The sequence below is a fragment of the Cynocephalus volans genome, chromosome 7 (genome assembly GCF_027409185.1).
Source record: "Cynocephalus volans isolate mCynVol1 chromosome 7, mCynVol1.pri, whole genome shotgun sequence".
NCBI lineage: Eukaryota > Metazoa > Chordata > Mammalia > Dermoptera > Cynocephalidae > Cynocephalus > Cynocephalus volans.
Window position 1 is genome coordinate 145,172,798 of NC_084466.1, and position 17,752 is coordinate 145,190,549.

Consider the following 17,752-nt stretch of genomic DNA (forward strand, 5'->3'; position numbering starts at 1 on the left):
TAATGTTCTGGCTCTATTGATCAAGCTTCCCTCTGAATATGGTACTATCTTCCCCCAAGTCTTGCCAATATATGCTGTCTAAGTCTTACAGATCCTTTGGAGTATAGTCTCTTTCTTTTCTTAGCAGTCTCAGCATATACCTGGATTAGTTATGCTGATTCCTAACCCAAGTTATAGGCCCAGTGGCCAGTAGGGGACGTGTGAGCAGATTCTGCACTGGGGCACAGGTATTGCTGGAGAGAAGACTCTGCATTGTGTTCAAAGAAAGATAGAGTGCTGTCTTTTTAGGAGGGGAGGGTGGACCACTTATACAACTTCGGATGATTGAAAATTTGGAAATTCAAAATTTGGGGAAACTTTGAAGGGCATGAACTCAAATGTTCCCATCCTATGTATCAGGGTCCTATTCTTTTCCTTCAGGGCCTTGACCTTGGAATAGCAGACCTTCTTTAATTGGCATACCTTCTGTAATTGTAATCTCTTTATACAATACTAAGGAGAGCCCCTGGCTTTATCAGCCTTTCATTATCTTTTTCTAGAGCTCATTGGAGCTAAGCAGTAGACATGCAATTCTAATGTCTTAATAGTTATTACCGTTTTCCCCATATTTGTCAAGCATCTGATACTTCACATCTGTTAGAGTTTTTCCTTCTATTGGCATACCTTCCTAATTTACCACTGGTTTAATTTGTAGCAATCGGATGATGGTCACCTTGTACCACGGCTTATCTGTGTTCCATTTACCACGAGTGATGGGTTTTTTATTACTAGCCTGGCAATGTGTGACCTGGCTCCCTACCTCTCTCTTATTTCTTGCTTTGTCATACCACTCCTAGCACAGTGATAGTTTGGGTTCTCTGGGAAGCAGACTATGTGGTAGAGTTTAGTATTCATGATATTAATTGGGAGTACCCTTAAAATCAATGCCTTTAAAAGAAGTTGGAGAAAGAGGCAGAACTGGACAAAGGGAAAAGTTGAGTTGTGATACTGGACAGATAACCTTAGTCAACCCCACAGGGATCTAAAATAGTTGTTCAGAGTTGTTCTGTGATTGGCTGAAATGGCCAGGTCTTTATACTCTCATGTTGATCAGCCAGTGCATGTGGGTCATTCTTAGAAGAGCGTGACCTTGAGTGAAGTGTGTCTGCTGCTGAGATAATTTCTGAAGTAGCTTGCAACTGCTGACTGTTTACTGACAGCACTTCTAGTAACACAGACAATAAATTATTTCTTGAGTGATGATCTGGGCAGCACATACCCATGTCCCTCACATATACTCTAACTTTGGAGGATTTAACACCAAATAAAAATTTATTTCTCACTTGTGATACATGTCCAGTGTTGGTTGGCAGGGCAAATTTGTTTATTGTTATCACTCAGGAAACCAGGCTGAAAGAACACATGGGCTTCCATATTATCATTAATTGGCAAATAAATGATTCTTTCACTGGTGATTAAATGTCTATCACAAATATTATATGTAATTCTTTTCAAACTTTTAGTGTAATTGAAGGTGATGTCTTGGAAATAGTAATAATGCCTTCACTTTCTACCACTACATGTGTTAAAAGGCAGAGAACTTCTAGAGGTACAATTGTGTTTTACTATTATTTGTCTAAATTAGTGGCTCTCATATCTAATTAAATGTTTGTTACTATGCTGTGATGTTTCTTTTCTGTAGGACTTTTTAAAAACCATTATTATTTTTTATTTTTATGAAATTAATTTTTATATCCAAAATGGAATGGTGAGGCAGTATGTTATAGTAGTTAAGAAGATCTGGTTTTGATGATTGACAAATCATAGAGGTTATTTAACCTCTAAAGATCTTGTTTCCTTATATGTATAATATGGTGACAAGAATATTTACTCCTCAGAGTTGTTTTGAGAATTAAATATTGCAAAGCACTGATAAGCAATTAGCATGTTATTTTTATTATGTAAAAGAGCATGGCCACGTATATTAGGAAACACACCTATCTAAAAAAGACTATAAAATATTTTATGAATTTTTCAGTTAATTTAATACGACATTATTATATTAATTGAAAATACTTCTTAACTATTAGAAGCAACTATGTGCTTTTTCTTTTTGGGCTTCCAGAGCACTCTTTATATATCTCTCTCAATACTTATCACATCCGGTTGTTACTCAGTTAGGGCTAGAGCTCAGTCTTATTCAACTTTATATCTATAATGTCTTTGTGTCGTTGGGTCTTAATTACCTCTAAGATGAATTACTTAAACAGTGAAGATCCTTTTTCCTAGGTTTTAACTAAATCTGTTAACCTAAATTTCATAGATTTTCTTCCGTTCTTAGTTAAGAGCAGTTGATGAACTCTCACTTTTCTTCTCTTTGGACTGAAACACTAGAACTAATTCAACTTTTATGCTTGGTCCTATTTTTCAGTACATAATGTTAGGAAAAAAATGCAGCCTGGAGAACATTCAGAAGCTAACTCCCTGATACTCAGCATGGTTATTCAATTGACATGTTCAGTTTTTAAATGTGCAAGCAAATATTACCTTAATAGGAGGAAGCACACTAAAATGAAGAAAATCTTGGCAGCCAAGTGCTTTTGAGTTTTGAGCCTTGCTTATTTATGTTAGCTGTGTGATTTGATCAGTAGATAAATGGTCTGATATTTAAATCCCAGACTATTTCACAGTCTTGGACAAGTCCCAGTATTCTTTTCACTTCATTTAGGGGTTTAGTTTGAGTAGTTTATCTTTCATGTACTTTTTAAAAACAAATGAGGTGAAACTCACATAACATAAAACCAACCATTTTAAAGTGATAATTCAGTGTCATTTAGTATGTTCACTGTGTTGTGCATTCATGACTTTTATCCAGTTCCAAAACATTTTCATCCCTCTAAAAGGAAATCCTGTCCGCATTAAGCAGTTACTCGCCATTCCTCCCTCCTTCCAGCCCCTGTCAATCACCAATCTGCTTCTTGTCTCTACAGATTTACCAATTCCAGATATTTCATATAAATAGAGTAATACAGTATGTGGTCTTTTATGTCTGACTTCTTTCATTTAACATAATGTTTTCATGGTTCATTCATGATGTACCAAGGATTAGTACATCATTCTTTTTTTTATGGCTGAATAATAGTCCATTGTAGTATATGCCACAATTTGTTTATCCATTCATCCATTGATGGACCTTTATTAGGGTTGTTTCCACGTTTTGACTATTGTGAATAGTGCTGCTATGTGAATAGTGCTGCTACTCATATGTGTATCTGTTTGAGTACCTGTTTTCAATTCTTTTAGGTATATACCTAGGAGTGCAATTGCTAGGTCATAAGGCCATTCTGCTTAACTTTTTCAGGAACCAGCAAACTGTCTTCCACAGTGACTGCACCATTTTTTATTCCCACTAACAATGTATTAGGGTCTCTGATATAATTCTGACACCATCTGTTGTTCAGAGTTCCTTTCCCCAGGCTATTCTCATCTTAACTCTCTTTGTTATAAGCATGAAAACTTTAACTGTTTTTTTTTCTATTTTATACCCATTGGGAAAGCAGCTGAGGCAGAATTTAAAAGAAAATTAAGGAGAACTTTCAGTTAAACATAGCAGATTAAACACATGTTTGCTTCTACCACAAGCTGCCTCCTAAAATCCCACTTGAATCTTTAGTAAAGAGATGAAGGCATACATTTATAAAGACAAAGAACATGAGAGGAGATGAAAGCCAAGTATTTTGAAGCTGAAAAACAGCAGAAGAAAAAATGGTAAATTACATGGAAGACCAGAGGTAGCTGGAATCTAAGCTAACATTCAGGAGGAAGAATATTATCACTGTGTAATCTAGGAGCCCATCAGAAATTAGAGCTATTGAGTACTTTTGAAAATAGGAGTGGTTGTGGGCCTGAAAACAGAAATTTTGATTAAAAATCGATACAATTAGCTTTTAAGTCCCCAGATCCCCTTCCTTAACCTATGCAGCTGAGTATTTACCCTTCTTCCACTCTTCTGGAAGACAAAAGTTTACTCTGTGTAGGTGCTGGCCAAAGTACTTTGTACTTAAGGTTACCAGAACATGACTGAGGATGTAAGCACTATTTGGTACACAGTGGGATTAAGTTAAAGTATACATAGTTAAGAGTGAAACCTGTAGCTCCCTTCATCCACTTAGGTTCTAGAATGCTGTTAACCAGATCTATAGCTTCCTGGGAGGAGATTGGAGAATTTACCTTAAGTAATTTGATCAGCCTAAGAGAAAGCCATGTACAAATAGTGACATTGGAGACCTCCAACTGATATAATCCCACCTGATCAGAATCCTAACAGTCAGCATGTGTATCCTAAGCACAAATGTTACACTTCTCTCTGTGTAATGGAGACACAAAAAAAGGATTACTTAAAGCACCATGAATGCGATGAGAAGCAAGAAGGGACTGAACCTCAGCAACTCCTCTGTTAGAAGGAGAAAACTGGGTACTGCCCTGATTCAAAGTTAGCTTCTGTTTTTTATTGTAAAGACAAGGAAGTGTCACAAGAAAAATGAATTGATTCAATCATTACAAAAGGACACAAAGACATGGGCACTGTTACAAACGTTACCTGTGGCTAATTATAGCTTAAAAAATGGAAACTAGTAACATCAGTAAAATTAACTATGTGACATTCCAAAGAACAATTTGTGAAAAGCTAAGTTGCTCAAACTGATTATTATCTAAAATATAACCTCTCCTTAAATGATTTAAGCAAAAGTTGCATTCTTATGATAAAATCTAAGTATAATTATCTAAAAAGTTTCCACCAACAGATAGCTTGCCCCTAGCAAACATTTTTTCCACATCTTTCCCTTCAGCAATTCTTAAAATCTCTTAACAGGATCAGTATGACAGCTACCTGTTAGCTCTAAAATCATTAAAGTATATAATCCCATACCTCAGCAGTGATTAGAGTTGATTAGATGGGCTGTTGCCACGCTATCTGTAAATTGTTGTCTCCTAATTGAGGACTTTTGTCCCATACATGCATTTACCTAAAAACTGTATTCTAAAAATCAAATGAGAATCAACATTATTATTTAATTAGAATTGATTAAATGGGCTATTGCCATGCCAACTGTGGGCTTTGGCCCCTGAATGGAGACTGTTGCCTCATACATGTATTTGCCTAAAAACCCTATTCTAAAAATCAAATGAGAATAAAGATTTCTAAACCTGTGCACACAAAATTTCCAATCATTTTTGTAGTGGTGTGTCACTTTTAAATTTGAAAATTCAGCCAGTTATCATTTAAATATTTGGAAAAATCTTCTAAATTTGGCCAAAATATGATAAAAGTAGGAAAAAAATAAGGAATTAGAAGAAGTTGAGATAATGCAGGGATGGGATTATAACTTCGATCTTTATGGACTGAGATGTTACATTCATGAAGCAAAAATGTGAATTTTAACAAAAAAATGGATCATTCAGAAAAGAAAAAAAATGATAACAAATCAATATATGAAGATAAAGAAAAGAATGTCCCCAAAGTATTATGAACAATGGACAGATGGAAAATAGGATAAAAAATAAGACATTTAGATAATTATTCCAGAAAACTTGATATCTGAGTAGTAGGAGTTACAAAAATAAAGAACACAAAATTTTGGATGGAGAGGAAATGATCAAATTAATTATTCAAAAAATATTTCCAGATCGAAGTACTTGTTTTATGAATAAAAGAGCCCATTGAGCCCCAGAAAAATGAATACAAAGGACTCATAGAAAAGCTCATCATGAAAAGTGGAAATAAAAAGAAGACCCTAAAAGCTTCTAGAAAAAGAAATGAAACAGTACAAAAAGTCATGGGGCTCATTAGCATAGGGCCTTGAAAAAGCAATATTAGAATAATACCTTCAAAATCTGAAAGTGCTCTCTATGTTAGAATTCTAAGCCCAATCAAATAATACTGTGTATTCCTTTTTCTGTGGCTTATCACAGATACCTGAAACTGAGTAATTCAGAAACAGAATTTATTTCTTATAGTTTTGGAGGCTGGTAAGTCCAAGCTCCAGGGGGCACATCTGGTGAGGGCCTTCTTCTTGGTGAGGACTCTGCAGAGCCCCAGGGTGGTGCAGGGTATCACATGGAGAAAGGTTTAAGACTGTGTATTAATGTGCTCACTTGCTCTCCTCATAAAGTCACCAGTGCCCCTCCCATTATCACCCATTCATCCATTAACTCATTAACCCACTATTCCATGAATGGATTAATCCATTCAGGAGGGCATAGTCCTCATGATCCAATCACCTCCCAAAAGCTCCACCTCTCTGCACTGCCACCAAGCTTTCATGTGTGCTTTAGAGGGGACAAACGTTCGGACCATATGACACTATAAGTATTAGACTGGAATAAAGTCATTTTAGAATTGCAAGTCTCAAAAATACACACTTTGTGTGGAAGCTTTAGGATTATATCTCCTACTGAAACATGAAAATAAATAAAACAGATAAACATAAAATCTAAGAAATATAGTACATAAGAAAAAGGAGATGTGGAGGGGATCCTTAGAATGTTGCAGCAGACCTAGAGAACAACAAGTTCAGATTGGAGAAGAAAGGTGGAGTTTGAGGAGGGATGTCTTCAACAAGTAAATGAAACTGCTAGATAACTTGACACATTGGAAAATAATGAAAGGGATGTGCACATCTGGTAAAGAATTGGGGATGAAATAGCCGTAGATATATAGAAAACTAAGCAAAAAAGTGAGAAAACAATTTGCAGGGAAAATAAAAAGTAGTTCAAGAATAAAAATATAGTCATAGTATGCACATGGCTTATCTGTGAATAATATGATATAATAAGTACTTAATGTTGATGTAAACAAAACTATAAGTATGCGGAAAGGATGGAGGGAGGGGAAATATATGTGTATGTCTGTGTAAGAGCTGAAACTTCATCTTCTGAAGAAGGAAATTGGGGATATTATCTGAAACTAAAAATTAAGCATGTTATTTAGAATAAAAAGGTAAATGCAAAAAAGAAATTCTTTCTTGCTGTTCATTTAGAATTAAAATTACCTAGCTCTGAAGGGCCGGCCTGTGGCTCACTCGGGAGAGTGTGGTGCTGAAAATTACCTAGCTCTGTGATTCTGGATTAGGCATTGGGAAGATAGGGGGCAGAGGAATTTTTTGTGATAAGCCTTGTGAGATTATTTGACTTTTAAACTTTGCATATGTATATTTTTAGTTAAAAACAAGAAAAGTAAAAACAAGCTACAACAGTACGTAAATTAAATGATGCACAAATTAGTGGGTCAGAGATAAATGTTCAAAAAATCATCTGGGAAAATTGATATATGGAAATAATACTTGGAAATATCTGGAAAATATGGTATATGGGAAAAATTAAATTAGATCCCTACAACATAAGCAAAAGTAAGTTTCAAATGGATTGAAAAACATAATGGTAAAAAGCCAAACTGCAAAACATTTAGAAGAAAATTAGAGATTATTTAAAAAACCTTAAGTTACAGAATAAAAAACACAAATCATAAGGAAAACAATAAATCTGACGAAGTTAATGTATGAACTTTCTGTAAACAAAACTCCATGAACTAAGTGAAAAGACAAGCCACAGCATGCTAGAAGATATGGTAATGCATATAACCAGCAAAGCCTCGGTATCCCAAATACTTAATAAAAAGTTCTTTAAATTATTAATAATAAGATGAAAAACAAAGAGATATGGGCAAAAAACTTGAACAGTGATTTCACAGAAGAGTAAAGGAAATAACCAATAGATGTGAAAAGATACTTGATCTCACCAGTAAGTGGAAAAATACAAACTAAAGCCAGTCATCAGATGGTTAAAAATTAAAAAGTCTGATAGAGGTGCATGTTGTAGAGATTGCGAAACAAGAGAAACTATCATACACTGCTGGTGTGAGTTTAAGTCAATGTGATGATTTTGGGGAGCAAATTGGCAAAATCTAGTAAAACTGACATTGCCTCTTTCCTTGAACTTAGTAGTTTTTCTCTTACAAATCTACCTGTAGAAACTCTCAAAATGTGCACAAGAAGATGTGTATAACAGTGGCTATACCAACATAACTTGTAATAGGAAAAATCTGAAAAAAGGCTAAATGACCATTAATAGTTTAGTGAATAAATGTTTTATGACTGTATATATCGTCATAAAAGGGAATGCTATAACATGGTTAAAGTGAGCACATAGTGCCAAATATATCTGTAAATCTAAATGAGTTGTTGAATTGATACTTCTCCAGCGAAGATATAAAAATGTTCCATAAGCACATAAAAAGATGCACACATCACTAATTGTTAGGGAAATGCAAATTAAAACTACAATAACATACTACTTCATACCCATTAGGATGGCTGTTATCAAAAAACAAAAGTGTTGGTGAGGATGTGAAGAAATTGGAACCCTTGTGCAGTGCTGGTTGTAATGTAAAATTATGCAGCCCTATGGCAAACAGTATGGCAGTTCATCAAAAAATTAAACAGAATGACCATATGATCCAGTAATTCCATTTCTGAGTATATACCCAAGTGAACTGAAAGCAGGGACGTGAACAGATATTTGTACCCCCATGTTCTTAGATGTATTATTCAAAATCGCCAGAAGAAAGAAGTGACCCAAGTGTCTATCAATGTATGAATGGATAAGCAAAATGTGGTACATACATACAATGGAATATTATTCCGCTGTAAAAAGGAAGGGCATTCTAACACATGCACAGCGTGAATGAACCTTGTTAACCTTGAAGACATTGTGCTAAGGGATATAAGTCAGCCACAAAAGGACAAATAATATGTGATGCCATTCATATGAGGTATTAGAATAGTTGAATTTATAGAGACAGAAAGTAGGGTGATGGTTGCCAGGGGCTGAGGGGAGGAAAGAATGGCGAGTTATTACTTAATGTGCACAGAGTTTCAGTTTTGGAAGATGAAAAAAGTTCTGGAGGTGGACAGTGGTGATGATTTCACAACAATGTGAATGTCCTTAATGACAGTTAATCATATACTTAAAAATGGTTAAAATGGATAAAAAAAAAAAAAAAGAAAAAAAACCCTTAATAGGTTGAAGAAAATAAGCAACTTGCAGAATGATCTATATGGTATGATACCATTTATACGAGTATTAGTATAAAGTTTTACAACTCACAAAAAAACCCTATGCATATGTCATAAATATAGAAATATTCAAAAGCAAATATGGGATAGTGGTTGCTTCAAAAGAAGGAACTAATAAGGAAACTTAAATTGGGGAGGGAGTACATAGGAATTTCAATCATATCTGCAACGTTTTCTTTCTTTAAAAAACATGGTAACATATTAGTTTTGACAAATCTGGGTAGCAGTGCATAGGTGTTTGTAATGCCATTCTTTAGACTGTTCTATGTGCTGAAAAAAATCTTACTTTTCTCCCAAAAGAGGGCAGCGTATAGAGTTGGAAGAAATCTCCAAAAAGCCCAATTTTTAGTTAATGTTTGTGTTTATTCTCAGCTCCTTTTCCTGACTCCCTTCTTAGATGGTTTTTTTTTTTTTGAGCATTTTTTATAGTTCTCATCTTTAAAATCTGCTTTCCTTTCCTTTTTCTGCCTACTCGTGTTGGAAGCTGGTCCAAATTATTAATCCTTTTGTGCTAGGTAGAGTCAGATGGGTCACTGTCTTTTCTGGACTTCAGACATCCCCAGATGACCTCAAAGATTGTTCCTCTTTGGAGATTTTCATGATAAAGGGGTTTCTGGAAGTCCTCTTTTATCTCACTCTCTTTTCTGTTTAATTTCTTTGAAGGATATTTGGTTTTCTGTAAGTCTGTTGTTGGAATAATATAATCAATGTACAATTTCTAAATCAGTGGCCATGATGTGAGGTGTGTTTTTGTGTGTGTTGGGGCTAGGCGCAATGAAATCTGTCTGCCCTAACTCATTAGCTGACTCTAACATTTCCATCTCTTTATTTTTCAAAGCCTGTGCCCTTTACAGGTTACCCTCCCCCCAAATAGGAATAATATTTCAGAATACTATCATTATACTTATGCAATTTCAAACATTCATAAACCTAAATTATGAAAGAGCAAAGGTAATCAAATGAAACTTTGCAAGTTGCTTAAATTGCCACAGGTCTAATTCTTCATTCAATCAACTTCACTGGATTCTTATAATGACTACGTTAAGTTATGCAGATGAAAGCACTTTGAAAGTTTTATACTACTACACACATATTATGCACATTTCTTAAATTAACTGTAACATGTAAAATTTGAAGACTATTAATCTTCATGCATAGGCCTCTATAACGGTATTTCCTAAAATGTGATCTTCAGATCAGTGACAACTCTGATATGTTAACAGGTGTTCTGTGAAAAGTGCTTCTGTGGACAAAACATTGGGGAAGCACTGGGTTAAATAAAGTATGTTAGGTTTTTGTACCTTTGTACCCTCTCTTTTGGAGGTATTTAATAGACAGATATACTTTGTAAACTAAAGAGAGAGATTATACAAATTAAGGAGTACCTTTTTGGGGGGATGTTTGTGTTCTGTGGAATATCCTTTGGGAAATACAACTCAAGGTATATTTTACTGTTCTCAGTTTTCCAGCTTCATTTTCTAAACTATGATTTTGGTTTTTGTAATCTCTTTGATCTTCATTAGTAAGAGTATTGAATTAAAACCAAGTTTATTTTATTATTAGTGTTAAAGACATAATTACTTAAACAGGAAAATAAATAATTCATTACAACTTTAACTTTACAACTAACTGTACTTTTGATTAATTTTTGTTTCATAAAAGCTTCTATGCTACCTAAAAAAATTAGTTTCAAAAGATCTTACATCTATGTGCTTTTATTACATACCAAGTTCTGCCTTTAGATGTGGCATGTCTAAGAAGATGAAATCTAAAACACTGTCCTGAGAATGTCCCTAGACACTGAATGCTGAAGTATTTGAAATCTCAAAATCTATGCTGGTTGTATATGTCAATTTTGAGGTTATACTCAAGCTATACTCAAGCTATGTATGTTTCTCTTAACCATTTTTCTTTCCATAGTCTTTATATAGCTCATGAATTATTTATGTTTTTTGTTTTTTATCTAGGTTTTTGGCAATTGAAATCATTCCCTCTACATAAAATAAAAGCTATTTTGAAATATTAAATCATTAAAGTGATTTAAATATTTTATTTTGATGGCTCTATTTTCAGGCATTCTTTCAGTGAATATTATATATACTATTTACTTTTATATGTGTGCATGTAATATTTGATTTATTATTTGACTTTCTAAGAGGTGTGCCCTATATTGACATTGATGAGCTTTATTATAAGAACTTTGATATATTTAACAAAGAAAAGTCATTGAAATTATCTTCCAATATAAAGTACACCTAATTTCATCCCTTTTGTTTCCTTTATTTTCAACACTTAAATTTATTTGTGGGAATTTTAGGTGGGAGTTATTTTTTTATCTAAGGAATAATGCTAGTTGAATAATGATACTAAACTGTAGGTCATACAAAATTAATGAAGGAAAATTATTTTGCTTCCTGATTTCAAGTATTATATTTTAATTTGGCCAGTGATTATTTTATATTAATTATCTTAATTCTTTAATTTCATTTTTTGCTCTTCTGTTTTCTTTTTTCTAGCTTGTGATGAATGGAAAATACTGCCAAGACCAAATCTTCATAGAGATGTCAACAGATTTGGACACTCTGCAGTAGTCATTAATGGGTAAAAGAAGCACATTTCCAATTTTTAGAGGGTCAAGGATGTCAGTCATAAAGATAGCAGTCTTGCTATCCAAATATTCTGTTATTTTTTTGAAAATTATCGTTGCTACTTAATGGCATTGAATTTTATATATTCCTACTCTACTGTGGAATACATTTTGGTTTATTAACTATGTACTTTATTCTTTTTTGCATAAGTTTATTTAAGGGGTAGGGGAGTTGTCAAAGCAAAGGTGTTGAGATGAAACTTCAGATACCTTTTTAAGTCATTCTCCCTTTTTTCCTTTTTCCAGAGATCAGATAAGGAATGATTCTTCCTTTAAAAGGATCAAACTGAAATGATAGAGAGGCTAGCCCTGTATTTCTATCAAGAAGAACAAGAAAAATGAGAAGAATTAGATTCTCATTTTGGTTCTGTCATTAACTAAATGTGTGATTTTTGACAAGTTTCTTAACCTCTCTGGAATTTAATACCCTTATATTCATTAGAAAATTGGACTGGATGATCATTAAGTTACCCTCCTCTAAATTAATATGATTTTTCTTTTTCTGTAGGAAAAATTGGTGATTTCGGATTTAAGTTACAGTAAACAATATGCTATCTCATTCATGAGTTTAAAATTTATAATTCAGAATGATCTTTTTATAAGCTCATTTTAGTACCATCTTAGCCTAATTATGTAAAAACTCTTATCTTTTACCACAAAATGACTTAACCACATGAAACTGTGTAATTGATATCAATTGGCTTTCAGAATAGTAATAAATGAAATTCAGTGTGAAACATAAATCCTCTAGGCTTCTCTCTTGAAAACTGTGCTTGGTTGACTTTTATTTTGCTTTTTAAAATAATAACTTTAAAATAATGATTTTCTGGGCCGAGCCCCTGGCGCACTTGGTAGAGTGCTGCGCTGGCAGTGCGGCGACGCTCCCGCCACAGGTTCGGATCCTATATAGGACTGACCGGTGTACTCACTGGCTGAGTGCCGGTCACGAAAAAACGAAAAAATAAAAAAAAATAAAAAAAAATAAAAAAAAAAAAAATAATGATTTTCTGACCTTTATATGTTATAATACATTATATTATAATTAATATTATATTTAATATAGTATAATTAATAATATTCTTAGAAATAAAAGTTATGCTGTTTTGAGGGCACATCAAACTTCTTTGGCACCAGGTTAGTATTAATTTAGGATTGTCTAAGCTTTTCTTTCTAAATTGAAATTTTGAAAATCTATCTGATTATTTTACTTTTGGTCTTCATGTTTTAAAAGAGTAAAACATGATAAGAAGAACTCTTTAATTCTTAAAGTCTATGTATGTATTCAAAAATTATAATTCTATTATATAGCAATTCTAAAGTATATCTTATTATCGAAGTATAGTTATTATTTATTTACTAAAAAATTGTTGCCTCCTTGTTAAACAGTACTTATTTTCCTTATCAAAGGAATGTTGTATGTAATCCTTCTTTCTTTCTTGCATTGGCAATAAATAGATGTTTTGAAGACTTAATGTTTTCTTTTTTTTTTTGGTGGCTGGCCAGCATGGGGATCTATATCTGTGACCTTGGTGTTACAAGGCTGTGCTCTAACCAACTGAGCTAACTGGCCAGCCCCAATGTTTTCTTAATACAATAAGGTTTATAGAATATTTTACATTTTATCTAGAAAGCCTTCAGGAAATTTTATTATAGCTCATCTGGTGTTTCCACATCATATTGTATGTTAGAAGTACTATTTTAAAGAACAGTGTTGACATGGATATTTTAAAAAATGTAAAATGTATATTTAAATCTACATTTATTTCTAAAACTAATTCATTAGGCAGAGACTTTTAATAGTTTCTTTAAGATTCTTGTTTTGTTTTTAATAGGTCCATGTATATATTTGGGGGATTTTCTAGTGTACTCCTTAATGATATCCTTGTATACAAGCCTCCAAATTGCAAGGCTTTCAGAGATGAAGAACTTTGTAAAAATGCTGGTCCAGGTATAAAATGTGTTTGGAATAAAAATCACTGTGAATCTTGGGAATCTGGGAATACTAATAATATCCTTAGAGCAAAGTGCCCTCCTAAAACAGGTATGGATTTTTTTCTTTTCTCCCTTTTTGGCAGCAAAATATTTCTATTTGGCTAGAAGTAGTAATATAGTCTATTTATAAGAATTACCTTAGTAACTTTCAGAAATGAAAAATTCATAATTCTCTATTTAGGAATTCTAATGTTTGTACTTAACAGTGATTAATAATTTAATATCTTTATTAGCTATTTTTATTTTTGAAATCTTTATAGATATTTTACGAGGGAAATTCAGGAAGTTCATGGAAAGATTTGTATCATCTTTTGATTCTATTTATCCATGAACTTTTTGAAATAATCTTGTATATATATATGAATTGTTTTGTAATATGAGTTAAAAATGCTTTCAGGTATACTACTTGTAAGTAATACTGTGTGGACAAAGAAATAAAATGAAGGAATTTATCTGCATTTTGGTGTTTTTTCTTCCCAGATTATTGCCTAGCCACACCATAAAATTAAAAAAAAAATTCTAGAATTTCATGACTAATTTTCTAATTTTATATTCTTTATTAAATGTTAAATAAATAAACCAGACTTACAAAAAATTACCATTCAATATGTATGTATCTATGTGTATATGTATTTATTTATGAATATGATTTAGATAAAAATTATTCAGTTTTCTTTAAATGTGTGGGAATTTTTATACATTTTTGATGCCATAATTAACAAATGTATTTTCAAGTTTTGCTAATCTATATTAACTCAGATGTCTTTAAATATCTTTATAAAGAGTGACAATGAGCATTTGTTATAATATTTTCTTTTGGATGGATAGTAGTACATTTTGTTCAGTAAAATATTTAGAAGTCCTTTTTCCTCCCTCCAAAATGTATACCTTTAACATGGCTGTAGTGTAGGATACTGGTTGATTGAATAATTAAGAAGGGGGTAGAAGGTATCTAAAATCCCGTGAACACAGACTACAGAGTTGACTTTATATTGGAGAACTTACTTTGATATGGAAGGTCTTTTTGGTTTAAAAAATCTTAGTGATTCTTAAGTAGGTATTATAAATGTGTGAATTAAGAAGTGTAACATTTTCTTTTTCTCTGTGTACCATTTATATTATAGCTGCTTCTGATGACAGATGTTACAGATACGCAGATTGTGCCAGCTGTACTGCCAATACAAATGGGTGCCAATGGTGTGATGACAAGAAATGCATTTCAGCAAACAGTAACTGCAGTATGGTTAGTATTTACGAGTAAATGGTGATGTAGTTTATATCGATGCTCTATAATCATTAGCTTACCAATAAATAGCACTGTACCAAAAAAAGAACTTTATACATTAAGACTTTTAGAAAGTATGTACAGAATCATTCACTTCTTTGTACATTGTAAAGTCAGACTGTAGTTTGTTGCTCAAATGTGCCAGTCTAGATTCCATTTTGGATCTAGTAACTTTTACTTCTTTTCATGGATAAGACTGGAAAAATGTTTTCAAAACTGACTTTAAAAAAAAACTAACTATAAATGTTGTCTTCTGTGCTGATAGAAATTGGATTATATTGGCAGATATTGAGAAACCATTTCCATGGGAATCCTGTCAGACGTGCATTAACTGTGGTGTTGGTCTAGCGTTTTATTTATACACTAGTGTCACAACTGTGGGACTGCTACTGGCATCTAGTAGATAAAGGCCAGGGGTGCTGCTAAACATCCTGCAATGTGTAGAACAGCCCTCCCTCAGTAATTACATGGCTCAAAGTGTGAATAGAACTCTACATGAGATGAAGGGCTATTGAAAAAATTATAAAATTAATATTTATGGCAGATGAAAATGGATTAAGAGCAGCAAAAATTAAGCTTTTTAGTGATTGCATTAAAACATCCCATGTTTATTAGAAGATGTCAGTAAATTGAAAGGAAAATTTTAAAAAGTAGTATTTAGAAGGATTAAAGATTCTTTCATTAGGATATAGCTTAAATAAAACTAAATAATGTGCATACAGATTTCAACAAAACATCCATTATTTTTCTTTTTACAATTTTTATTGAAATGTATTGATTACACATATTTATAGGTGCAGTTATATTTCAATGCATATGTACAATGTGTGATGATCAAATCAGGATAATTAGCATATTCATCATTGCAAAACTTTATCGTTTCTTTTTGATGTGAACATTTGATCTTTTCTCTTTTATTCTTTTGATAACATGCAGTAAATTATTGTTAGTTATAGATGTCTGCCTCAACTGTATACCAGTAGAACTTATTTTTTCTATCTAGCTGTAATTTTGTGTCCATTAATCAGCTGCTTACTCTCCCTCCTCCCTGCTTTTTTCCTGATTTGACGTCTAGTAACCTCAGTTTTACTCTCTCCTAGAAGTTCAGCCTATTATTATTATTCTTTATTTATTTTAGCTCCCATGTATCAGTGAGAACATGTGGTATTTCTCTTTCTGTGTCTGGCTTATTTCACTTAACATACTTTTTTCTAAGCTCATCCATGCTGCTACAAATGGTAGCGTTTCATCTTTTTATGGCTGAATAGTATTCCATTGTATATACATTTTTATTAATCAACAAAAGTATCCACTTTTTTTCAAGATAGCAGGCAAAGGTAAAAGGTAAAGAAAAGGGAGTTTGAAACTAAGTAAAAAATTTTGATTGTTTCATCTAAAAATTTTCCCCAGTAACCAATAATATGTCAAAATATTTAAGTTTTATGAGTCTATCCTAAAATAATACTTAGAACTTTAAATGGAGGAAAATTTGCAGTTATTGACTTCTTAGATTGAACCCTTTTGCTTTCATACATATTCTGTTGGTATGTACTTTTCAATAATATAAGTTGCCTTAATAACAAGATATACTTTAATTTTATTTGAGTTTTAACATTAATATGATGTGACTATGCTTTAAAAGTTTAAATTACATTTTAAAAAATAAGGCCTGGGAATAAGGGACTCGTATCAGGATTCTTCAGAGAAACAGAACCAATAGGAGATATATATGTTTATATATGTATGCACACACACACATGTACACACACACATGGGTACTTCAAAAAGTTTGTGGAAAAATAGTATTATATGATAATACAAGTATTTCCATGAACTTCTCGAAGTCCACTCATGCAATTGTTCCTAGGTATCCAAGGGAAATTGGTTCCAGGACCCCCTGAGGATACCAAAATTCATGGATGTTCGAGTCCCTTACATAAAATGGTATAGTATTTGTATATAACCTATACACATCCTCCCGTATACTTTATATCATTTCTAGATATTTTATAATACCTAATACAATATAAATACTATGTAAATAGTTGTTATACCATATTGTTTAATATGGGAATAATGACAAGGAAGAAAGTCTGTATATGTTCACTGTGGATGCAATCATCCTTTTTTTTCTTTTCCCCCCAAATATTTTTGATCTGCTGTTGGTTGAATCCATGGATGCGGAACCCACGAATATGGAGGGCCAACTGTATATAGAATGATATTTATTATAAGAATTGGCTCATGTGGTTACAAAGGCTGAAAAGTTCCATGACCTGCCGCCTGAGAATTGAAGACCAAGGAAAGCTGGTTGTGTAATTCTACTCTATGTACAAAGGTCTAAGAACCAGGAGTGCAGATGGTGTAAGTCCCAGTGTAAGGGCAGGAAGAAACTGATGTCTCATTTCAATCAGTCAGACAGAGAGAGGAAATTCTTCATTCCTCCACCTCTTATTCTTTTAGGCCCTGAATAGGGCCCACATTGGGGAGGGCATTCTCCTTTACTCAGTTTACCCATGCAAATGCTAATCTCATTTGGAAACATCTTCACAGACACATACAGTAATAATGCCCAGATATCTGGGCATCCCATGTTCTGGTCAAGTTGACACATAAAATTAACCATCACAAGTCTACCCCTTGTCAACTTGGCACCCATATGCATTTCCATAAACTGTGCTTAATCTTTAAATGAAGATAATATCAAGGTCCACC

The 17,752-nt window shown here is 33.0% G+C and overlaps 1 protein-coding gene across 4 annotated transcripts in view; it reads left to right on the forward strand.

The window, feature by feature from the left end:
- Positions 1-17,752, forward strand: part of ATRNL1 (attractin like 1) — an 819,545-nt gene that overhangs the window by 156,419 nt on the left and 645,374 nt on the right. For 3 of the 4 annotated variants that reach the window (XM_063102060.1, XM_063102061.1, XM_063102062.1), the window contains exons 11-13: positions 11,630-11,714; positions 13,593-13,801; positions 14,877-14,995. In XM_063102060.1, coding sequence (XP_062958130.1) covers positions 11,630-11,714; positions 13,593-13,801; positions 14,877-14,995 — 413 coding nt within the window. Of the gene's footprint in view, positions 1-11,629; positions 11,715-13,592; positions 13,802-14,876; positions 14,996-17,752 lie in introns of those variants that run through there. The other variant, XM_063102063.1, reaches the window with a different exon arrangement.